At 58.9% G+C, this 23860-nt stretch overlaps 1 protein-coding gene across 4 annotated transcripts in view; it reads right to left on the bottom strand.

Moving 5' to 3' along the window:
- Positions 1 to 4307: 4307 nt before the first annotated feature.
- Positions 4308 to 23860, bottom strand: part of CCDC88C (coiled-coil domain containing 88C) — a gene marked incomplete at its 5' end in the record, with an annotated part of 107887 nt that continues 88334 nt past the window's right edge. Inside the window, 7 exons of one of the 4 annotated variants that reach the window (XM_084240802.1) lie at positions 4308 to 5339; positions 6600 to 6889; positions 10665 to 10733; positions 13031 to 13219; positions 18179 to 18411; positions 19630 to 19719; positions 22192 to 22337. In XM_084240802.1, coding sequence (XP_084096928.1) covers positions 4377 to 5339; positions 6600 to 6889; positions 10665 to 10733; positions 13031 to 13219; positions 18179 to 18411; positions 19630 to 19719; positions 22192 to 22337 — 1980 coding nt within the window. In that variant the 3' untranslated portion in view covers positions 4308 to 4376. Of the gene's footprint in view, positions 5340 to 6599; positions 7013 to 10660; positions 10734 to 13030; positions 13220 to 18178; positions 18412 to 19629; positions 19720 to 22191; positions 22338 to 23860 lie in introns of all 4 variants that reach the window. The other 3 variants (XM_084240800.1, XM_084240799.1, XM_084240801.1) reach the window with 3 other exon arrangements.

The following is a 23860-nucleotide window of genomic DNA, read 5'->3' as shown; positions in this document are numbered from 1 at the left end:
TATCGTCCTGTCAGCATCGTTGAGCACTGTAAACAGATCTACTTTAAAAAACTTCGAGTTATCACTCTGGGGAATTTAGTGTTGTTTTATAAAAATCTCCATCTAGGGCCTCCCTGGTGGTGCAAGGGGTTAAGCACCGCACTATGAAGCAATCTGCAGCCTCTGCAGCACTGAGTTTGATCCCCAGGCAGCCAGGGAGCTACCCACATGGCGCAGCAGACCTCTCCTGTCTCGCCCACTGTGCCCCTCAGCAGTGTATTTCAGTCAGTCTGCCTGTTCTATTCCTCACTCTGTCTTTGGTGAATCCTCTTAAATCCCACACCTCTGGCCTGTACCCCAGCTCTTATATGCATAAATAAATCTTTAAAAAAAAAATTGACAAATGTTACCAGTCGGCTTGCTGTATGTTTTCTTCAGTGTCTGGAGTCTCTAAACTTAATGTGAGGGAGATATGTTAATAAGTGTAGATTAAGCTTCAAAGTGGGGCTTGCGTGAATATTATGCTGCCTTTTTTAAAATTTTTTTTTAAAGATTTATTTATTTACACAAGCACTGGGTACAGTCAGAAGCGCGGGAGGGTGAGAGAATTCACCAGAGCCAGAGCGGGGAGCAGAACAGGCAGAATGACAAAGTACACTGCTGAGGGGAGCAGCGGGCGGCAGGAGGGGTCTGCGCGCCATGTGGGACCCTCGCCCTGTGGCTGGGTATCGAACCGGCATTGCAGAGGCTGCAGGCATATGCTACCTCTTTTTAAAGCGTGCCCTGTCTGTGGCCGTGACGACTGGAAAGGCACGAGAAGTGGAGGAAATTCATCCACACTCAAAAAACTGCTACCTGACGGAGCAGGTGGCCAATGAGTGAGTCAGCTCTGACAATCTTTGGCTTGTTTGCGCTTTCCTTGTAAACGCAGAAAGGCTGTCAGCCAGCAGTCACGCCAGAACTACATGTGTCAGTGGCGCGCACAGGTTGGCTATGAAACACACAGGTTTGGCAAGTTTTCTAAGAGAACCCTTTGGCTGTATGGATTTTACAGTAAAAAGTGCTGTTTTATTATTTGTGAATTCTGTGGCACTGTCAGCACCACTACGTAGTAAGCACCTGCACGTGGTCAGACACTGCCCCCGCCTGAGGCTGGCTGATAGCATCTGGCTGGCTGCGCCCCAGGTTAGTCCTGTGCTTCCTGATGTCCTGGCTTTGAACCTTCTCCCCGGGGTCAGCCCATCTCACCTCAGATGATCTCGTCTCTCGACGCAGACCTGACCCCCAAGCTGTAGGTGCGACTGTCCAGTGGCCACTTGGGGATTCTCCCGGACATCCAGACACCAGGTCACACACCTCCCAGACCAGGGCAGAAAGGGAGCTCAGCAGGGGCATGACTTGGGATGACCCATCAGCTTCAGGCCCCAGGGGAGGAAGCACCTGCCCAGGGTTCCCCTGGCGTGGGCCGGCTGTGGATGAGGCTGGCGGGAACCAGCTGCTGCAGTAATGGATAGCACATGGGGAGAGGATGGAGTGTCTGACCCAACAGGACACGGGGGCTTTGCTGGGCACTGGGGGGCAGGGTGAGCTGTGCGCTGAGCATTTTGAGTTCAGGCCGCGTGACCCGTCCATGCAGCAAACAGACCTGGAGGTCCCGGCTGGAGATGTTTGGAGCCTCCCGGGAACGGATGGTCATTACAGTTGTGGGCATGTAGGAGCTTGTCTGGAGTGAGGAGGGACAGGAGGGCTAGGCCCGCCTCGAGAGCCACAGAGCACGGAGTCTCTGGGGACAGGCTGGTGTGGCCAGGGAGGTCACCCGGGCTGAGACTGGCGGCCTGGCTACCACGCAGTCTGGTGTGCGTGTGCCCATGCGTGCCCGTCGCCTCGCTGAGGGGCGTGTTGGGGGCAGCGCGGGGTGAGGGAAAGATCAAAGCCCGCGTGCAGCAGAGAGGCCTAGAGGGGCTACACAGGGCAGTCATGTGCACCCCCAGTCCAAAGGCACCTCGTATTAGAATCAAGCACAAAGATGGGGCAGGTGTGTAGGGAGTGGGGGAGCTTACAGGGCATGCAAGCTGGGGTGGAGTGACCAGGGGCTATTGCCTGGGGGGCGCCATTGTTCCCACTAGTCAAAGCGTATTATTTGTCTGCCTGCTCTTTTCAGCAGAGATTGGCTCCCCAGTGTGTTCCTCATACCAGGACCTTTGCCTTGGCGAGAGGCCCCCTGACTGTAGCTTGACCAGCAAGAACTCTGGGCACTGAGGCACCAGGTCTGAAAACGAGGAGCGCGAGGGATGCCGCGCGGGGGCGGGGGCGGGGCAGGCAGATTTCAAGACTCCTCAGGTCGGGAGAACCTCATAGTTCTGTGAAATTCGGGTTGTGGGGGGAGAGGAGCTGCCAGCCTCACAGGGCAGCTGCTGCTGTTGGATGAGCTCGGGAGCCCCGGGTGAGGCGCTCAGGGCTGCATCCCGGCAAGGGTCACGCAGGCAGAAAAGTCAGGAGAGGCTGAGGCCGAGGCGACCCTCGGGCGGGGTGTATGGAGGGAGGGACCTCTCAGAGGAGGAAGCTGGGCTCGGCACCCAGGACGTCTTTCAGCGAGTCCGTGGAGGCACGCGCGGGGGCGAGGGCTGGACGGCGTGGGCACCGGGGCCTGCCCCTGCGCGGCGCGTCCCTGGGCAGAGGCTCCGTCTCAAGGAGCGACGAGCCAGGGTCAAGTCTGAGGCCGGCACTGCGGGCGGTCGGGGGCACGATGGCTTGGGAAGACCGCAGCCGAGGGGGCGAGGAGAGACCCGGGGGGAGAGCGTGGTAAGTGGGGGGCCCGGAGGCGGGCGCTGGACAGTCCGTTCAGGGCGCTGGAAAACCGCTCGAGCATGGACGCGCCTGCCGCCGGCCTCTGCTCCCAGGTGTGGCGCCGCATCCAGCCCCTGCTCCCGGAGGAGCCCGGCCGAAGGCCAGAGGAACACCCGGAGCCGAGCCCTGGCCCCGTGAAGCCCCCGCACAGCGGGACTCAGGCTGCGGCAGCTTGGCAGGAAGAGCAAATCTGGGGGACAACAACTGTGGAAAACAGGGAGGCCTCGTTCTCCAGACGAACCTGGTGGCCCCGGTTCCACCACCCAGGGGGCCTCCGGGCCCTGAAGCAGGAGCCCCGAGCACCCCCCCCCCCGCACCCCCAGTCACCGCGCTGAGGACTGGGACTCGCTTCCGAGCCCCCCACTTCACCGCAGTCCCGTCCTCGTACTCCAGAACACATGGCCGTGGACTCCCCAACCCAGAGCCCCCCCAAGCGGGCCTTGCCGACACGCGGGGTCTCCCAAGGCTGTCTCACGACTGTCAATGAAAAGGGAAAAAGAGACACCTCACGAGCAAGACCACCAGGTCCAGGCAGGTCGGAAAGAGCACCTTTACTGAGGAGACGCGGGGCGTCAGGAGCCTGACGAGAACAAGCAGCAGCACGATTCCGGGGAGCGGAGACCGGCTCCCGGGGCAGCATAACCAGACCCCGCGGGGACCGCGATTCCGCGCGCGCGCCGAGAGGGTTTGGTTCCTACCGGTGAACAAACTGACATCGCACCTGAGACCGGGGCGGCGGGAGCTGCAGCCACGTGACAAATGGAGTTTGCACCTCACTCTTGCACACACGTCCCGGCTGTGCACTAGCCAGGAGGGGGGTGGGGCAGGGGCTCCTCCCTGTCCCCTCCCACCATCCCCCCCAGGCCCGGAAGATCCAGTGTTTGTAGACAAGTGGGCCAGGGTAAGGCAGGCGGCCGTGCGGCCCCAGAACCCACCACAGTGTCCAGAGTCCAGCTGCTGGAGGGAGGCCAATGCCGCGGCCGACGGCCACCTGCCGGAAGGCAACCTTGGCCCTGGGGGTACAGGGAAGTGCTTGGGATGCCAGGAATGTCGGGGCGACACTCCTGGGTTTTAACGGCCAGCCAGTCTGACTCTGGGGCCCACCATGGCCCTCAAGACCTTTGCGGGCTGGCCATTCTGGGCTGCTCCCTGGCTTTTGGGAGGAGTAGAGTCTGAGAGCGCGGGGGCCGCACGCGCACGTGCACACGCACGCACACGCCTGGACGCCGGACGCCAGCAGGCTGCCCACGAGTGTTCTACCAGGCGCGCTCGGATAGTGTCTGCTTTGGGGTCGCAGAGGCCCCAGATGTGCTGGAAAGTGGGGTTTCTGAAGAGAACAGTTGCTGGAGGCTACTTACAGGCAAGGAAGACACGGCACACTCCTGAGAGTGATCCTCTGAGGGCTTGGCACAGTGTTTCATGAACAAACCCGCAGGACTGCGGGGACCCCTCCTTTCCTCATCCCAAGCCCCTCTCCCGGCACCACAGGCGGACAGGACGGGCGGGCAGCGTGGTCAGAGGCGTCCGTAGTCCCAGCCCAGGCCGCTTGCTCACACACAGCCGTACTCGTACCACACGGTCTGCGGGTCCGCGCCCGGCTCCGGGGAGGCTGGAGTGCTCCCCCGGCTGAAGTCCTCAGGGACCCGGCCCGCATGGGGCGCCATGTCGGGGGACCTCCCCAAGCTCTTGGCAGCGAGCCCCTCCGTGTGGCCCGGTCCCAGGGCCCCATCCCTCTCTGACAGGCTGAGCCCCACCCGGATGGGGGCGACAGTAGCCACCTCGCCCACGTGTGTGGGAGTTTGGGGCTTAGTTCTGGCAGCCGGGGCCACGCCAGGTGAAAAGGGTTGGAGCTGGGGGTTGCCGCCCCCACTCCCTCCCGTGGCAATGGCTGGGGCCGTGGCGGACTGTTGCAGGGGGGCCAGCCTCTCCTCCTTGGGGGGAGCCAGTGAGAAGCGCCTCATGTCCAGCGGCCGGATGCGAGGGCCTGGGCCCTGACAGGAGCCTCCAGCCTTTCCCACAAGTGGGGTCCGCTCCCGGGCCAAGCTGGGCGGTGTGGGGCTTTGCAGAGTGTGGCTGCCAGGTTCTCGGCTGCCCAAGACCTCAGGACCCCCTAGTTTCAGAGGGGACTCCTGCTGGCAGGTCTCTGGCCCGCTGGCCCGGAGAAGGTCCGCTGAGGCCAGGCTGAAGGCCCGGCTCAGGGACGTGTTCCGGCTGGTGGCCTGCCGGGGTCTGCCCAGAGACAGGCTCTGGGGAGGCTGGGTCTGCCTGGCAGGGGCACTGGGTACGGCCTCAGTCTCAGCGTGCCTGAAATTTGGCTTCACGTACTGCCCAGGCTTCAGCAGCTTTCCCTCAGAGGTGTTGACAGCCATCTTGATGGTGGGAGCGACCAAGCTGGTAGGCATCTTGGCCCCTTCTTTCCTGGAAGGCGGTCCTGGCTGGCCCCCGGTGGTGAGGGCCTCGTTAGCCTTTCTGAAGTAGTCACTTAGCAGGTCATCCCGGCAACTGGGAGTGTCCTACAGAGAGGAGAGAAGTAGTGAGCCTCGGGAGTGAGGCTGGGGGGTCCCCACTAAGCAGAGCAGGAGGCAACAGGGAACTGGAAGGCCCGGACCTTCTCTCCCTTGTCCCTCCACCACGCCCTGACACTTCACAAGGGCTTTGTCTTGGGCCACAGAGAGGAAGAAAAACCAGAGCCGGCCACATTCAGGCCCCTCACAGCTGCCCACAGTCTTCTCTGATCCAAGACAGGGAAGAGGCAGCGGGAAGAGGCTGCCCTGCAGAAGGGTGTGGCTGCACAGGGACCAGGGGTGCAGACTGCCCCCAAAAGCCACATGCCAGGATGGGAGAGAAACCTGCTGATGGGCTGGACTGAGAGCAGGCACCACACCCACTGCCTGACACATAGTAGGTGCCCAGCGAACAGCTACTGAGCAAATACTCTGTGTTCTCTGTCGCCGTGGCCTATTCATGCGGGTCACAGACTTCACTACGTGGCCGGAGAAAGTTCAACTGTTCTCGAAGGGAATGAGAATCAATCACCGAAGGGTGAAGAGTCCTTGAAAGGTGTCAACTGCAAGACAGACCCGTTCCACAACCAAACAATGGCTGAATGTGGACAGGTGTGAACACACCCTCACGCGGTTCGGCAGAGCTAAACCGAGACGCTGTAGGGCGTCCTCACTCGGGCGGGGTCGGGGGGCCGTGTGGCGGGGCAGACGTCAGCAGATGAAAGCCGGGGCCCATCCCGGCGGAGCCACATGTTTCTGTATGGCCTGCGAGCAGAGAATTGCTTTACATGTTCGAATGATTTAAAAAAAAATTTTTTTCAAGAATAATCTTTTGCAGCACGTGGAAATTATATGAAATTTAAACATCAGTGTCCGCCACGAAAGCTTTTCTGGAACAGTCGTGCCCAGCTGCTGGCAGACGGTCCTTGCGGTCCCGATGAAACGGCAGAGCAGCTGGACGGGACTGTGGTCGGGAATGCCAGAGACGGCCGCCATCAGCCCCTTCACGGAAAAAAACCTCTGCTGGCGAGCGCGCGCTTCAGTGGGTTCGGGATTCTGCTCTGAAGCCCAGCGTGCGACCCTGCCCTGCCAGTGTGCTGGCCACGCGGCACCCTCAGCCCGGTGGAACAAGGGTCTGCCCCTCACTTACAGGTGGAGGGAAGTCTTGGCGGGGTGGGGGTGGGGGGCTGGCTGCCCAGGAGGATCGCCCTCCCGCTGGGACTTTGCTGCCAGGGTCCCACCTACAGTCCTGATGACCAGGTCACTCACGGGGATGGGGGAGCCCCGGCTGCTCTCCTCCAGAAACTCCTCCAGGGTGACCATCTCACTGCTGGGGGAAGCTGAGCAGGGCCGCATGCCGGCCTGGGGCTGGGCCACGCTCCTCTTCTGGACGCCCTCCTGGGGGAGAGGCCCATTCCGGGGCGGGGGGTACTCATGGCGGCTGAAGGTGTTGCGTCCCGGGGTGCTGGCATCCCGGGGCAGAGTGGCTGTGTCCCTGCTGGGGATCAGGTCCTCGCTGCTGAAGCTCTCAGACCTGCCGTGGAGCTGGTCAGCCGAACCTGGGGCCAGGGTGGGTGACGGAGAGGAACACGCGTTAGTCTCCCTGCCGCGGCCGGCAGCTCCGGGCTGCCTCTGCTCCCCTCCACTGGAGAGCACCCATCTGGGAACCCAGGGCCGGTTCTCTGGGCTGCGGTCTTGGGTATTAAGAACATTTTAGAACCCTTTAAAATTTCACTCTGGCATTTACAAACAAAATAACCTGAGATAAAAGGGAAAAGCTCGGCTGCAAAAGTGAAAAGCTGGAGCTGTAGGACACCAGGCTCACGATGCCCACCCTTTTGGATATTAAAGGTTTATTTAGCACCCGCTGCGTCCAGGTGTTCAAAGGGAGGGCTAAGAACATCTCTGAAAACACCTCAGAGTTTAGGGTCCTGGAGAGAGCACCCACCGGCTTCTCAAACACAGGGAACCCTTCACCCTAAAACACCACAAGGAAAAGAGTCAAAACCATCCACTATGGGGCTTCCCTGGTGGCGCAAGGGGTTAAGTAAGACGCAACCTATGAAGCTGCCCGCAGCCTCTGCAGCACGAGTTGGATCCCCAGCCAGGGAGCTACCCCCATGGAGCAGCAGACCTCTCCTGTCTCCCCGCTGCTCCCCTCAGCAGTGGATTTCAGTCAGTCTGCCTGTTCTCCCCACTCTGTCTCTGGCGGATCCTCTCACCCCCACACCTCTGGCCTGCACCCCAGTTCTTGTACGCATAAATAAATAAATCTTTAAAAACAGACAAACAAAAAAACCCCACCCGCTATGTCCTGACCGAGGGGAAGCAGGAGGACGGCTGCAACCCCACTCGAGAGCGACGTGGCCTGGATGCAGGCCTGGTGGAAGGTGAACCAAAATCCACTCACCCTCCCGGGCGTGAGCAGCCGGGCTGCCTGCATTTCGGGGTCTTGTCACTGTACTAAATAACAAGTTGAGCCTGGAATTAAAGATGCAAATGCACCCCGCGGCCCAGAGGGAAGAGGCCGCCTTACCTGTCAGGGGAAGTGGGGAGCTGCTGCTGGCCGCGTTTTTGCTGCTCTCTGAGCTGCCCAGCCAGGGCAGTGCGGCCAACGGCGGCCTTTACCCTGCAGGCCCATGACCAGGGGTGGCGGGACCAAAGCGCCTACTCCAAGGAGCCCGTGTGGCAAAGGACGGACTGGGGGGTTCTCTCTAGGCTCCCCGAGGGCCTGGCTTCACCAGCCGAGTGCCGAGCGCGCACACATCCTAGACGGCAACACTCGCTACCTGCTTGTATTCTGTCGAGGGCTGTGGATCCAAACAACCTTGTTGGCAGAGGGCTCTCACGCCAGTCCAGAAAGCACATGAATGGGGTGCTGCTCCCCCTGACAGCTGCTAAGCCTCCTGAACACAAGGAAGACCCCGGCCTGGGCCATGACAGGCTCCCTGGAGGGGCCAGGAAGGAGGCGCCCGGAGAAGGGCTGCAACATGGGGTGGGGGGGGTGGTGGTGGTGGCTTCACTTTGCTCGTGTGCAGGAGCGGGGGCGTCTGCTGTCCCTCCTGTTCTCGCACTTCTCAAGTTTACACCTGCCCCCCGCCCCTCCAGGGGAAGTCAACCTTTTTGGTGACATGAGCTGGAGCCAGCTCTCCTGGCTGCCCCGTGCCTGCCTGAACGTGGCTGCGCCGGCTTCTCCATTTACAGGGAGAAGCCCACCCCTCTGGGTCCTCTCCCCCCGCAGCACGCGGTCTCCCCACCTGGCCAGCCTGCCCCCATTGTCCCGCTGGGCCAGGAAACACTGGGCACAGGGCCTGCGCTTGTGTCACCTCTGCACCCACGTCCAGCAAACAGCTGGTGTGGAGTTGAAAGGAGTCACAATGGGGACTGACACCCCGCACCCTGAGCTTGCCCTTGCACAGCTCTACAGGACACTCAACTTCCCAATGCTGCGAGTTCTACAAAGAGCAGGCGTTTGGAAGACACTGGTCAGCAAAGGAGGCTGGGGCTGAGCTAAAAAAACACTTGGTGGGCCTCCCCTGGTGGCGCAGCGGTTGAGCGCTGGGCTGCGAAGCTGCCCTCAGCCTCTGCAGCGCCGGTTCAATCCCCGGCCCTTGGCGAGGGTCCCACAAGGCACGCAGACCTCTCCTGCCGCCCGCTGCTCCCCTCAGCAGTGTAGTTGGTAAGTCTGCCTGTTCTGTTCCCTGCTCTGGCTCTGGTGAATTCTCTCACCCTCCGGCGCTTCTGACTGTACCCAGTGCTTGCATAAATGAATAAATAAACCTTAAAAAAAAAAAACAACGAAAACCACTTGGCTTTCGTGAAATAGCGTAAAAGCAAAGTAAGTCATTTTGCTGAGAAAGAAAATTTGAGATTAAAAGAACACACATCTCTCGTTAAAAAGGACATACATTTCGGGCCTCCCCTGGTGGTGCGGAGGGTTGAGTGCAGTGCTGCAGAGGCTGTCAGCAGCCTCTGCAGTGCTGGTTCAATCCTGGCTGGCCAGCAAGATACCCACATGGTGCGGCAGACCTCGCCTATCTCACCCACTGCTCCCCTCAGCAGTGCTTTAGGTCCGTCTGCCTGTTCTGTTCCCCGCACTGTCTCCGGTGAATCCTCTCACCCTCCCGCACCTCTGGCCTGTACCCTGATTCTTGTATGCATGAATAAATCTTAAAAAAAAAAAAAAGGGACATATGTTTCACTGGAAGGGGATTGTGATACAAAACAGTTGGACCTGGAAGCAGGTCCAACTGACTTGTTTATTCAAACTTTTGTTTATTCAAGCTCTGAGGAGCCAGAGACAGGCCAGATGCACACCCCCCACCCCAACTCCAGGCATTAGAACGTGGGCAAAGAAACCCCTGTAAGCTCCAGTCCTGTTGTCCTGCTCAGGTGAAGACAGAGGCTCCCGGATTCAAACTCCCACTGCAGCAGGGGCCTCCCCGTGTCAACCGCATCTGCACTGCTGGGGGCACAAATGCAGCACCAGAGGTGTCTAGACGGTGGGGCAGGGGACAGTGACGACTGCCACTTCGGAATCAGGCTGAAGCCATGGAAACCGAGTTTGCATCTGTGGAAAGAATGACCTTCCCATTCTTCTAGGATTTTTTTTTAAAGATTTATTTATTTATACAAGAACCGGGGTACAGGCCAGATGTGTGGGAGGGTGAGAGGATTCACCAGAGACAGAGCGGGGAGCAGAACTGGCAGGCTGACGAAATGCACTGCTGAGGGGAGTAGCAGGTGAGACAGAAGAGGTCTGCGTGCTCTGTGGGACCCTCGCCTGTGGCCAGGGATGGAACCAGCGCTGCAGAGGCTGCAGACAGCTTCACAGCGCTGTGCTCAACTGCCTGTGCCACCAGGGAGACCCTAGGATTTGTTTTTTAAAAATTATTGAAGCCCAAAGCAGTTTTTTTATTTGGGGGAAGGCTGTCCTAATTCCCCGTTTTTGTCAGAAATTTACAACTGCTAACTGACTTGTGCTTCCAACACCTTCTAAGACTAAATACAATGAGCCCTTCTGGATGCCTAAAGTCCAAGTGAGGACAGAGAGGGGCCTTCCTGAAGACAACGTTCCCTGTGCGAGTCACCAGAATTGCCTGGAAACCCTCTGGGCGCTTTCCAGGTGGGTTCCCGTCACTGGACGCGTGAGCAGGGAAACCCCATGCTCAGATCTCCAGGAAGGTGACAAGGGAGCTCTGGGTCCCCTGATTCACTTCGACCCGACTCCACTTTCAGCTATTTTGCGGCTGGATGGCCGCACAGGGCGAGCTAGAAGGAAAGGCACTGCTGGTGCAGGCCGCAGGCCCCAGGCGGAGGCCGCGGGCGACTCACCGAACTGCCGGTGGTTGGCGAGCTCCAGCTCCAGCGACTGTCCGCACAGGCTGTCGTCGGAATTGTAGCCTGCGGGGCGAAGAAGGCTGATGAGTCCGGGGCAACCGACAGCCACAGGGAGACCAGCTCCTTTGCTAGATGCCACCTCCTACCCAGGGTGAGGGAGGGGGCATGCGGATGTGCTGCTTCTATTCCCCACCCCCCTATTTCTCCAGCCCACATACTGCGTCTCACTGACCTTTAAACCCGCTTCGCCTGTGACGGCCACACGCGACTAAAGCAGAGCTTGGGCCTGATGACAATTACAGAGCGAAAGGGGCAGGATGTTTACCACCAGGGAGCCCCTTCCAACCTGCAAGGCCAGTCGCCCCAAAAGCAGGGGGCCCTGAAAGCAGTTCCTGACAGGGGCCACATGGTCTTCAGTAGGTGGGAGGAAGGAAAAGGATGCGCCACCTGCGGGCAGCCGGTGATTCCCTGGAGACCAAACCCTGCATGAGCAGCTCCTGATGAAAACCGGAGCTGTGCCCAAGGGCCACCAGCCGGCTGCCCTTCCCTGAGGACAGGAAGCTGTTCGCTGCCTCGAGTCTGCCAGTTCCCCCGAAAGACCTTGGTGACGAGGGTGAGAGGGTTTCCTGTCTTGAAGGAAGGTCACACCCACGAGCAATGGACCAGAGCCCCAGAACTGGGATGGCGGCGAAAGCAGTGGGCAGTGCTGGCCCTTCTGCAGGCTCTGCCGGTGGAGGAGTGGCTGGGGAAGGTCCTGGGCTTCGGTTCTGCCTCAGGCACGGGGTCCAAGCTGAGGCAGTCTGTGCGTGGCCTGGAGGCCGGCCCTGAGCACACTGGCCGCTAGGAGCACGCGGGGAAATGGAGTTCCCAGCTCTCCACCAAGCCAGGGGAGGGCTTCTGCACCCCAAGCCTCGGGAGATGCTGATGATGGATGCCCAGGCCACACTGGCTCAGAGCCTGCACGTTCGAGGCAGCACCCGGGCAGCCCCTGCTGTCCAACCGTAAGCAGCTGGCCCTTCCCACGCCTGGCCAGGAGCGGAGCAGGACGGCTGGGTGTCTGGTGTCTGCTCAGCACATCCTATCCCCAGGGCCATGTCCTGCCAGTGCATGTCACTGAGCCGGCCCGGGGAGCCCCGAGGGCGGGGGATGGCCTCCCTTTGCCGGTCACCGAGGTCAGACACCCACATCTCCAGAGTGAAGTGGGGGGTATGACGAAAAAAATCACCTCTCCAGTTCTCGCCAGTGTCTCACACCTCAGAAGCCACTACATCCCTCTCTCTATATTAGAAGCAGAAAGTCTCTGCCCTGTGAGCTTTGCCTTTTCCTTTCTATTTGCAGATGTTAAATTTCACTGCCTCTTAGGGGAGACCATCTCGGGTGTTTCCTGGGTGTGGCAGCATCCCATTTGCTGACCAAGGCATGTCTCCCCCTTAGCTCACGGGAGCTGCGCTTTTAGACGGAAGGTCTGTGCAGCCCCGCGTGGGCAGCACCCCGCGCCGTGTCCCCAGGGCACCTGCTCACTTTGCGTGGCTGGGACATTTAAGGAAGACGCCTGTGCTGTCTTTTTGAGACGTAATGCTGCTGCACACACTGGGCTGTGGCACAGGGTGAACAGAACTTTCACACGCGCTGGGGAACCCCAAAAATGTGTGCGGCTTGCTGGATGGCGAGGTCTACTCCAGCGGGCCAAGCCTGAGTGTGTTCAGACTCCGCCTCTGCGCCCCACGTGTGTTTACTCCACTGCCTCGCGATTTGGTTTTGGTCTCTGGCGGCTGAGGGCTCCCCAGGGCCCCTGAACTTCCACGGGCTTCCCCTGGCAGAACTGCACTGAGCGCTGAGTTGGAATTTCTGGAGCTCACCGGGTAACTGGAAGAACACTGCAACTCGTGCCTGCATCCTGGGGGCCTTGGGTTTGTAAACCCCTGTAAGTCCCTTGGTTTTCAGTTCAGGACCCCTGCCCTGGCCTGCCTACCCTCTCCTTCCCCGCATTACCGACACTCCAGTTCACAGTCCCGCTCACTTGTTCTCTGTGGAGAATAAGCTTCTGACTTGCAAGGGGGTGGGGTGGGACAGTTCTCTATTTTAGGCCCAGATTTTGGTTCTCAGTCCCCTGGAGCTCCCTGGTGCTTCCCATGAGTGGTGTCAGGTCAGACCTCTGGCCAGTGACATGCCCGGAGCGGCAGGCAGGCAGAGCGATGTCTGAAGCGGGTCTGTGCAATGCCACAGCCCATCCACAGCTCAAACACCCCGCCCACTAGCCCTCTAGCCGAGAGAAGACCCCTCCTCAGAGAGCCTGCGTCTTTAGGAAAGACCCTGGGCCCCAGATGTTGGTCCTTCTTGATGGAGGGCCCCCCACTCACCTCTGGCGCGGCCTGGGTGCCGGGAGATGGGGGTGGAGCTGGAAGGGGGTACAGTGATGGCTGAGGTGGCGCAGGTCCGGGGGCCCAGGTCGGGGGGCCAGGGCTTCGCAGCAGGCTCTGCTGAGGCCTCCGTGCGGTCGAGGCTGCCTCCGTGCGGGGACCCCCGCTTTGGCTTTAGGTCCCCAGAGCCTGGGGCAGAGAAGGACATGGAGAAATCGGGCTGCAAAATCCCGGGTGAGGCTGACAGACCACACCGAGGCCTGGCGGCAGGGCAGCAGGGCACATGGAGCGCAGGGCAAAGCTGGGCAGCCGCGCCTCCGGCTGGGGCGGACACAGGAGGGGCCGGGCTGCAAGCCTGGGTGGAGGCCCCTAAGGGCTGGCCCTGGCTCTAATACTGGCTGGGAGAAAAAGGAGCTCCAGAAGCAAAACAAAATGTTGGTAGGGCCTCCCCTGGTGGCACAGCAGTTGAGCGCTGGGCTGCGAAGCTGCCTGCAGCCTCTGCAGCGCCGGTTCGACCCCCAGCCACGGGCGAGAGTCCCACATGGTGTGCAGACCTCTCCTGCCGCCCGCTGCTCCCCTCAGCAGTGTGCTTCGGTCCTTCTGCCTGCTCTGCTCCCCGCTCTGGCTCTGGTGAATCCTCTCACCCTCCCGCGCTCCTCACTGTACCCAGTGCTTGTATGAATAAATAAATAAATCTTTAAAAAACAAAAAAACAAAACGTTGGTAAAAAGTCCAACACAGTAACGATAGACATACCTGCTAGGTACCATGCCTGTCACTCAAAGTCCTGTTTCCTGGCAGAGGCCTGCTCAGGACCTGCCACCGGGGCTGAATGTCCAGGGTGTGCGTCCTGCCACCCGGCTCACTTGTGATTTGAGAAGCAGCGTCCTCACAATGATTTAAGGGGCCTCAATCTCTGCAGGGAGAGAGGCTCTTGGCCTGGCATCCTGTCTTTTTCAGCAATCGCAGGATGGTTTACCACGGACGTGGCCATCATCAACATTGAATGAAAAACAAAAAGCAAACCTTCCTCAAACACAGCCTAACAATGCCGTGGCGGGCGGGCCTGAGCATTGGGACACGCTGGGCACAAAGTCCCGGTCCCGGCGCCCGAGGACCCAGAGCCAGGTCTGTGGCCTAAATTCGGCACCCTGGACGGGACGCACAGTGCCCTGGGAGGCGCCCAAATCTTACAACTTGAAATCAAGGGAAAATTTGGATTGGGAAAGAACCTTGATGAGAAGCAAGATTCAAGTCTGGTGGGATGCCCGGGGACAGACTCCGGCAGGTGAGGTGAGGAGGAGCAGATGGACCGACACTAACAGGATGGCAGGGGACAGCAGGCGCCCACAGCATGCAGGGGTGGGGGGGCTGCGGCGAGGCTCAGCCGGGGTCAGCGCCACACCCGCCGATGCCACATCTTAGAGGCTATTACTAATTTTTAGGGTGACACTGGTTTTCCACTGGCAGAACCGATAATCATTTTCCCTTCTCTGATAGAGCTCAGTGGCAACCGCCACGGCAGGCCAAGCACACAGCGGGGAGGCGGGGCGTGGTCGGGGCGGGACGAGGACGAGGGGGGTGGAAACGGCAGTAGCTAAAGGCCACGTGGACCCGCGCGCCCGCCAGGACATTCTTCCTGTCCTCGGCTGGCTGAGTTTCAGCGTCCGAGATGTCAGACCACGACAGCGGTCGCTTCACTCCGGCCTGGACTCGGGCTCAGCAGCGTCCATCCCATTATTGAAAACGCTTGAACGGAGCGAAACATCCTTCCAAACAGAGAAGGCGTCAAGAGGGGGGCTCGCGAGCGAAAGCCAACGACTCAGCACTGGACAGAGACAAAGGCAGCAGGTTTAAACTGAGCTGCGTCAACACAACAGCGCTCCGGCGGCAGAGGCCGTGCTTTGCAGGACACAGAGCAACAGAGCAGGGGCTCCCTGGCGGGCCTGCGGCGGGCGGGGGTGGGCGGCCCCGGCCCTGCACTTACTCAGCACGGACACGCCTGCCCCGGCTCCCCTGCCACGGTGCTGCGCGGGAGGGCCCGTCCGGAGGGCGAGGCCGCGCGTCTTCTCTTTGGGAATCAGAGTCCACGCTGGCTACTTTAAGCTCGGCTTTGCAACGGGGTCGGGAGGAGGGTCCGCTAAGGTCATCGGGCCTTTAGGTACTGGTTTTGCCTTTTTTTTTTTTTTTTTTTTTTTGGTTTGTTTGAATTTCAGAAACGGTGGCGGGAACGGGTATGCGATGAAGACATGACAGAGGAAAAGGATTAGAAATCTCCGATTTCTGAGAGAGGGAGAGGCTCGTTAGGAGAGGATGGGATGTCAGAGGAAGACCAGAACCGCAGGCGTTTAGAGAGAGCTGGGTGGGCTGTCGGAGACTTGTCCTTGTCCTTGCTTTTGCTTCTCAAAAAGGGACTCTTTTTGCGCTGAGTCGCTAAAATGTTATCACCCGGATAACCCAAAAGAGGAAGGAAAAAAAAAAAACAGACGAATGAATGGAATGAACACCAACAAATGACTTAAATGAGTCTACATGAGCTACAGGCACTTAGGCAGCAGACCTCGAGCGCCCGGGGGAGGCGAGCAGCACCCGCCACCCAGCCCCGCGCGGGGCCGAGTCCCTGGCACCCCGGCCCGTAACGAGCTCAGGGCGCGGCGGTGCCCAGGCTCCAGCTACTCAGCATGCGCGGAGAATGAGACATTGTTCAGGGAGACGGTGGCTCAGACTATTTCTCAATGTCAGTGTGCTAAATAATTAAATAAAACTTATATTAATGAGGACCCGGCTTTTCTCACTCATCCATTTTACTGACAGCTCAGCTCCAATGCCTCTTCCAAGGGCTCAGAAACAGCGATGTTTCCGGCCCGCTGAGTCAGAAAGCCTGCTTGAAGAATCCCCCAATCATTTCTGTACATCTGCGATAAACTCTGCTGGCAGGATGTATTTAAAAAAAAAAAACAAAAAAAAAACTGGGCCATCCTGGTGGCGCAAGGGATTAAGAACTGCACTATGAAGCAATCCGCAGCCTCTGCAACACAAGTTCGATCCCCGGCCGGCCAGGGAGCAACCCACGTGGCGAGGCAGACCTCTCCTGTCTCGCCCGCTGCTCCCCTCAGCAGTGTATTTCAGTCCGTCTGCCTGTTCTGCTCCCCGCTCTGTCTCTGGTGAGTCCTCTCACCACCCCTTCCCCACCCCCGCATCTCTGGCCTGTACCCCAGCTCTTGTATGCATAAATAAATCTTTAAAAAAAAAAACGAAAACAACTTTTTCATACCAAAAAGCCCTCAACACTAAGAGTCATCGTTTCCTTTTGAGATTTCCTAAGACTCTTCTAGTTCCAGCCCGACACTCCATGGCCTTTAAGTGAGAGTCTCATCAGGGCAGACAGCTCATCTAACTTCCTCAACGTGGCCGCACTCACGGTAACTCATCTAAGAATTTCTGATTGAGAATTAAAGTCCACGCCAGCACCTCAGTTATGCCTGGCCCCCCAGCGCCACCTGCTGGCCGGCGCTGGCTCCACGGGGTCCCGACGACGGGGCTCCAGGCCACTCCCCGCCGGGGCACCAGGAGGTCCCTCTGGGGCAGTGGCCCGAGTGGGAAGAGCTCAGGAAAGGCTCCTTTTCTCAGCTTTGAAAAGGAACGCTGGCCACGCCGACCTTACGGGATACTTAGGGCCAAATGAGACAAATGCAGCCCATAAACGAAGTACAAGGGGCCGAGTCCAGGGAGAGGGCCGGAGTGGGCCCCGGTATGAAGACCTCCCGCTGATGTGCTCGCTCAGGGCGCAGCTCAACTGTCTGGACAGGCGGAAACTTTCTTCCTCTGAACGTCTCCCTAGCGCAGGCTGGTGACAGTTCCTGAATCAGCTTAAACAAGGTGAGGTGACAGACGTTGAAAAATTAAAACCATCGCCAACGTGGAAGCTGAAGCCCAGAACCCCTCCTGACAGCAGCAAGCAGTAACGTCCATACTCCACCTGCAAGAGCCTGACGACCTGGAATGCCAGTCCCCACACGGTGTGTGGGGTCACGTCTCTTTTTGGGTTTCAAGTGACACGGCAGGATTTGAAATGTCACCCCCCTACCCAGGCGTGTGCACTCGGGGTGACCAGTTGTGGGCAACATGGGGCCCCACAAACACACAAGCCTCAGGCACAGCCCTGATGTGCAGGAAGTTCTTCTTAAACACTTAAGCGCTCCTGGGGGGCGAGTTTGGCATAATCCACCGGACGCAATTTCAAAGTAACTTTGGAAATGTACGTGTTCAAGGTCACTGCTGTTTAACCGAGTCTAAAACGCACAGGCCCCCAGTTCCCGGACCTTCACGTCTCTGAAAGCAGGTGTGACCTCCACGGCCTCAGTCCCTGCTGCCCAGCTGGCGGCTGTGACAAAACTGTCACTGCCACAGGCCATTTACTTGGCTGCTATTTTCCCTTTGTGCGTGCACAGATGTCTACGTCTTTCAAGAGAGCTCCGTCAACAGGAGTAAAGTAAAACCTCTCAGCGGCGAGGCTCTGCGTCCTTGGATGCTGCGGCCTCCTCCCTGGCGGTGGTGAAGTGACGTGCAGCGGATGCCCGAGGCCAGAGCCAATAAGGCGCCACCCGCACGACTATACCCCCTGCAGATCTCCGCAAACTCCACACCAGACCCTCCCCGGGGCTGGCAGGACTCCAGGCCGGATTAGGCAGGAGGAGAACACCTCACCTGCCTTTCCACCCGAGAAAATGATAAAAAAAGCCACATGAGGGCTGGTTGAAGACCCTGTATGCACAGACAATGTGTCAGGTGCCCTGGGACCCCCCACCACAACAGCTCACTGGACACACGTGAGGGCACCTGAAGCCGACACCCCGGGCTCGTCTCCGAGTGTGCACAGGCTTTGCGCGCTCCAGTCCCCCTTCCACATGAGAGGCTTCTCTTAAAACAACACGGTGACAGGACAGAACGGCCGCAACCCAGTGGAGGATCTATGCTTCCCCTTGCTCATTAACGAGCCCAAGGAGGCAGCCGTGCGGGTGCCCTGCACTCCCCCCGACACACCTGCCCTTGCGTGTGCACCTCCTCCCCTCTGGCTCTGCCCCCAGGGGAGTCCTTGAGACCACCTCAACCCTGCCTGACCCCACGCGGGCGGTCGGCCTCACCTACCTTTCCCCACGGGCCCGTTGTGGGTGTCCTGCTCTTCTGCGCCGTTTGGGCAAGATGAGGTCTCGGGGTTCTCTGGCTGAGAGCGGAGAGGCTGAGCAGGTGGGGAGGCCGGGTCTGGGGCCTCCGGCTGCGAGGGAGGGCTGTCTGTGGTTGCCTTCAAACGTTCTCTGGAACCCTCTTTCTTTGGTTTGATGAGTTTGACTAAGGCTTTGGCTCCAATCCAGTGGTTTTTCCTGGTTAGAAGAGGAATTTGAGAAGACCCCAAGCAGGCCCCACTGCCCTGCGGCAGGGGCTGGTTCCCTCACGGGGCCGGGATTCCCATCACAGCCGGCAGCGCTGTCCATTCATTCGGGGCTCAGAAGGACGGCCTCCCCACCACCAGGGACACGGCGTCCGAGGCTCGGAGGGTGGGATGTGATTCTGGGGGGCATGGGGGAGTATGCCTTAGGGCAGAGGCCTTCAACAGCCGCCCGGAACACAGTGCCGGGAGCCGGGCCTCGGGCTCTGGACGGGCTGCGGGACAGACGGAGTGGCGCCGCGCTGGTCTCGGCCGGCTCCCGGACAATCTTTCTGCCCAAATGCATGAGTGGAGCCACCCCCCACCCCCACTCATTGTCAGCTACACTGACATCCTTTGACTACACCTGGCACTGAGGAGTGGGCACAGGGGAAGAGCAGCCGTCAGAGCCAACACCAGCGAATTTAAGGAGCGGCTGAGCGGCAGCTCGCGGCAGGAATCCAGGGGAGCAGGAGGAGGGCTGCAGCCCTCTGAGCCCGCGTGGCGCTGACAGCACGGCGTTTACTCCGGCCGCTCCCCTTCCTCACCTGGGCCTTGGCCTCTGCCTGGTGGGCGATTTAGACAGAGGTTCTGCAATTCTGTGGTTCTGGGATTTCAACAGAGGCCTAAGCAGGGATGGGGACCTGCCTCCCGTTGGAGGCACAGGACACGCCAAGGGCCAGCTCCTTGGGGCGAGCCAGCCCACACCTGGCAGCGTGTCTGGGGAGCTGCCAGCGGTTGGAGAAGCCGGAGGAGACCGTGTCAGGTCAAAAGGCTCCTGGGTTGGAAGACCTCGAGCGGCTGGCCCAGGGGTCCTACCCAGCCCCACACAAGCACATCGTGGCCTTCTCTGACCTGTTCAATCCCAGATGAACTCTGACAAGACCACCCTCCCGTGCTGTGTTCAGGGCGCCTCTGGCCCCCATAGGGCTTGTGGCTAAATCACGTCTGTGTCTCCTCCAGGCCAGCCAGTATCTATCTACCTCCCTCATGGAGGAGCCGGAGCAGAGGGTAGGGCTGAGAGCAAGTCAAAACCCTGCCCCTAGAGGCCCCCACCCCATGGGAGACCCCAGCCCCACACACGGGCCTGCTCCAGGCAGCCAGCTTCTGCTCCCTCAGGAAAGAGGACGGCTTCCAGGGCGGCGTTAAGTCATGACAATGTTATTCAACTCACTTCTTTGGAGCAGGATCATAGAACTTGTACTGATCCATGATTTTTTCTTCCAGTTTTTCCTTGTGTCTTCGCAAAGCGTTTAATTTGTCTCTGTGAATAGAGGGGCAGAGAAAAATTATCCGTCCCGTTTTAAATAAAACAAGGAAACTGACTCATAGCTCCAGCCTGGGACCTGCCCCAGGGCGTCCAGTGTGTGTCTGGGACTCAGACATCATGATGGCTGCCCTGGGAACGTGATAACGAGTCATTCCAAGCAGGTCCTGGAAGCCCAAAGGCCTGGGAAGACTTGCCAGAGCCCCTAGCATCTGGCTGTAAGTGCACCCCAGGGAGCAACCGCTAACCTCCTGGGGTTCAAGCTCAGAAACCCCAAGGACTTTCCGGCCAGGTCAGCCAGAACAGTGGGCACATGGGGTCAGACACAAGGCTAGCTCCTGGGGGTGCTCACCTCTGCAGAGGGGAAAAAGTCTGCCTCAAGGAGTTACATGGACGTCAGGGTGGAAAAAGTCAGCTCAGCTAAGTCAGACTGGTGACCTACACCCGCTGCAATGTCAGGTTTCTGGTTAACCCCTCTGTAGGGACAAACTCAAAAGCGTTCAGGAAGCTTTTGATAAGCAGCAAAGCCAGCCTAGAAAGACCAGAGGGAGTGGTGGGGACTGCGGCAAGGTTGGAGTGCACTGCTGTGCGGGAATGAACGCAGGCCCCGTGGGGGGATCTTCCCCGTTGGTTTTCTAAGGATCCAAAAACCCAGTTTATGAAACGAAATCTGCTGATTCTGAAATGCTGGAAACCAGCTCATCATTTCAAATATACAGGAAGGATCAAAGAGAACCTCTCGACCCTGCCAGCCTTAGGGGACAAGACCATGGTCTTCCTAAAAGGGGGGTGTGCTTTTATCTCGGCACCGAGGGCGGCAGTGATGCACCCCACACCTCACTGCCCCCAGGCTCACCGCTGCTGGCCTGCTCCTGTCACCTCTCTGTTTGTCACTGTTTGGACCCCTGGTTTCCTCTTTGAAAAGGACACCCCTGGACCAGAGGTAACTTCTCAGGCTCCTTCATGGTGAAGCTGCCAAAGTCCCCCCAAAACTGAGGGCTGTTCCAAGGTTTCACTGTAAAGGGAGCACCTCAAGCAAAGTGAAGGCTTCACCACGCACTGGCTGCTGGCCACCCACCGTGCCCTGGGCTCTAGGTCTAGTCATTACGCTGTCCTCAGCCTGCAGCTTGGCCTTGTGCTTTGAGCACCAACATGGCTGGGGTTAGCCCCACAGATGCAGCAGCCCCGCGTGCCCCCAAGGGCAGCTCCCCTTGGAGGCTGCTCCGGGGTCTCTGCAGACACCTTCTAATGCAAGCCCATCAAGAGATCATCCCCTGGGTCCTGGGCTCGGGCCCCTCAAGTCAGCACCTGCTGCGAACTTTCACTAGCTGCGTTATAAAGGGTCAACTTCAGGCAATGCTCATTTCTACCCCAAAGGGCAATGGTTTTCAATGGACCCCATCCTTTAGCAGGTGACGGGTGCCTTAAGATGAACAGAGGAGGCTGCAGCAGTGAATGAAGGTGCAGCTCTACAGGGGGCTGGGATGGCATGTGGGGGCTTGCTGGCACCCCGCCCCTGTGGAGCTTGCCTCTGCTGGCCCCCACATGGCCGCCATCCCTATCATGGGGAAGGGCAGCCCCCGCTCCCCACCACATGGAGGAGTGAAAACACCCGGATGCACAAAGCATCTTGGATTACTCCACCTTGGAACCTTGAGGCTTCTAGCACCAGGGCTCTTGACCTCTATTTCTGGCTGTTTTCTAGGCCCTGCTAGGTCACCACCCATCAAACACTTCCCAGGGAATCCAAACTCGCTAGCTGGGCACGGAAGCCCGCACCGCCGAGCCCCGCCTCCTTCTCCGGCCATTGCTCCTGACTGCCCTGCCTGTGCCCTGCACGTAGACACGGCTGCCCTCCACCTGCACGCCCCCGCCCGGGCTGGCCTTCTCCCGTCCTGTGTCACACCCCTCCTGCCTCCCCCACCTCCGTGCTGCTCAACATCTGTCTCGTGTGGACATAGCTCTGCTCACCCTCCTGCCTCCGACAGGCCCCAGCTATTGAGACTGGTCTGTGCACCCCGAGGGGCCTAGGCCAGAGCCGGCACATCAGACACCGCCCAAGGGAGGACAAGCGCGGCATCCCAGGAGCCAGGCAGTCGCGGGAACACGAGACAGGGCACCCCGCTCGGTCTTCAGGTTCAGTTCTTCCCCTGAGGTGCTCCAACAGCACCTGCCCACCTTTAGGAGTGGATGTAAATCCAAAAGCAGATTAAGCAGCTCTGGGCGGTGGGCGTGCCTTTGTAAAGCAAACTCATGGCAACCATCACTGCCTGCAGAAACCTACAGCCCCCCCCCCCCCCCTAGGCAGCCAGAGAAGCAGGTGCTGGAACAAGGACATGGCCCTCAGGACACCGGTGGTCCGCACTGTTCTCCACCCAGAACGCCACAGGTCGTGGTGGGTGGCAGGGGAAGCCAGGACCCCTTTGTGGGCAGCATCCCCCACCGTGGTGGAGGAACAGGCGCCCTTACATGTACTGCTTCTGCTCCTCATGGTACTGCTCCTTGTTCTCCATGTTCTGCTCCAGAAGCATCTGGTTCTGTTGGCTCAACAGCTGGATCTGGCTCAGGAGATGATGGTTTTCTTCCTCCAAATTCCCCTTGAGGCGGGAGAGCAGCTAAAACACAGGTCAACAAGGGTTCAGGCCCCAGGAGTCCCCTGCTGGGAACCTAGTTTCCAAGAGAAGGGCCAGGCTTCGGGCACAGACATTCATCTCAGGATAATCTGTGCAAGTGAAAGCTTGGAGGGACCATCGGGTCAATGACATGGAAGGACCAAGTTCCCTCTATGACCACGTGTCAGTCCCCCAGCCCCTGGCCACGTGAGAGGCCTCTTTAATGGGACTCCTGGGAAAATTGGAGTTACTGCAGGGCTGGCATCCAGCTTCTATTGGACAGATCTCCTCTAGAAGGGGCAGGCACACCTTTTGGAAAGAGCCAGAGAGTGAACATGTCAGGCTTCCCAAGCCAGATCATCTCTGCTGTAACTGCTCATGCCTGCAGGTGCAGCAGGAAAGCAGCCACAGGTGATACGCAAATGCATAGGTGATAGACATACGCCCAGGTATGGCTGCATTTCTATAAGCTGGTACTTACCAAAGGGTCAATTTCATATTATTTTCACTTGCCACAAATTCTTTTGATTTCCCTCAACCATTAGAAAGTGTAAAAGCAGGCCTCCCTGATGGTGCAGAGGGTTGAGCGCCGCGCTGTGAAGCTGTCCACAGCCTCTGCAGCGCCGGTTCAATTCCCGGCTGGCCAGGGAGATATCCACATGGCGCAGCAGACCTCTCCTGCCTCACCCGCTGCTCCATTCAGCAGTGTATTTCGTCAGTCTGCCTGTTCTTTTCCCCACTCTGTCTCTGGTGAATTCTCTCACCCTCCTGCACATCTGGTCTGTACCCCAGTTCTTGTATAAATAAATAAATTTTTAAAAAAGTGTAAAAGCCATTCATATAAAGTTTACAGCTGCACAGAAACAGGGAGTGGGCAGATCTGATCTGAGGGGCTGAGGTTGCCAGCGCCTGCTCTCGCTGTCACAGTTGGTGCACCAGAAAAATCACCAACTCTGGCTTCACACAATCTGGGTTCCAACCCACACTGCAGGCTTGGCCTGGAGTGTCCTCCCACACAGGGCAGGCCGTGGGGGCCAGGCTTCTACTCTGCCTGGGTCTCAGTCCCCCTCCACAGCCCAGAGGCGTCTTCAAGCAGCTCAGCGGCATCCTGAGCCCGTTTCCTCAACCGTGATGCCCTGCAAGGCAGTTAACTGGCACACAGAAGCCAAGGGGCTATGTCCCAGGGGTGCCCGCTTTCCTGGGTCTCGAGGCTGGGGTGCTGGGGTGGGGCCTGGCTGGGCTCCTCTGCCCACTGTACTTGCTCTGGGATCTGCTTACAATTTCATCTGAGGTTTGGCCATTTAAGATCATTTAAATGGCAGGGATGGCTCTGCCCATCTGGGAACTGGGGGATTCCCGACTAAGCCCATCCCCAGAGCCCCAGGATCTGGAGCCCCAGTCAGACAAACCCAAGAACAGGGGCAAATTGATACCATTCCTCTAGAAGAGATGGAAAGACAGTCCAGAGGACCGAAATAAAATGGTACCCAGCCCCTCCCCACTGCCTGAGAAAGCAAAGGTATTTT

Source organism: Talpa europaea (assembly GCF_964194135.1).
Source record: "Talpa europaea genome assembly, chromosome: 8".
Lineage (NCBI taxonomy): Eukaryota > Metazoa > Chordata > Mammalia > Eulipotyphla > Talpidae > Talpa > Talpa europaea.
The sequence above is the reverse complement of the archived record's forward strand: the minus strand, read 5'-3'. Positions and strand labels throughout refer to the sequence as shown.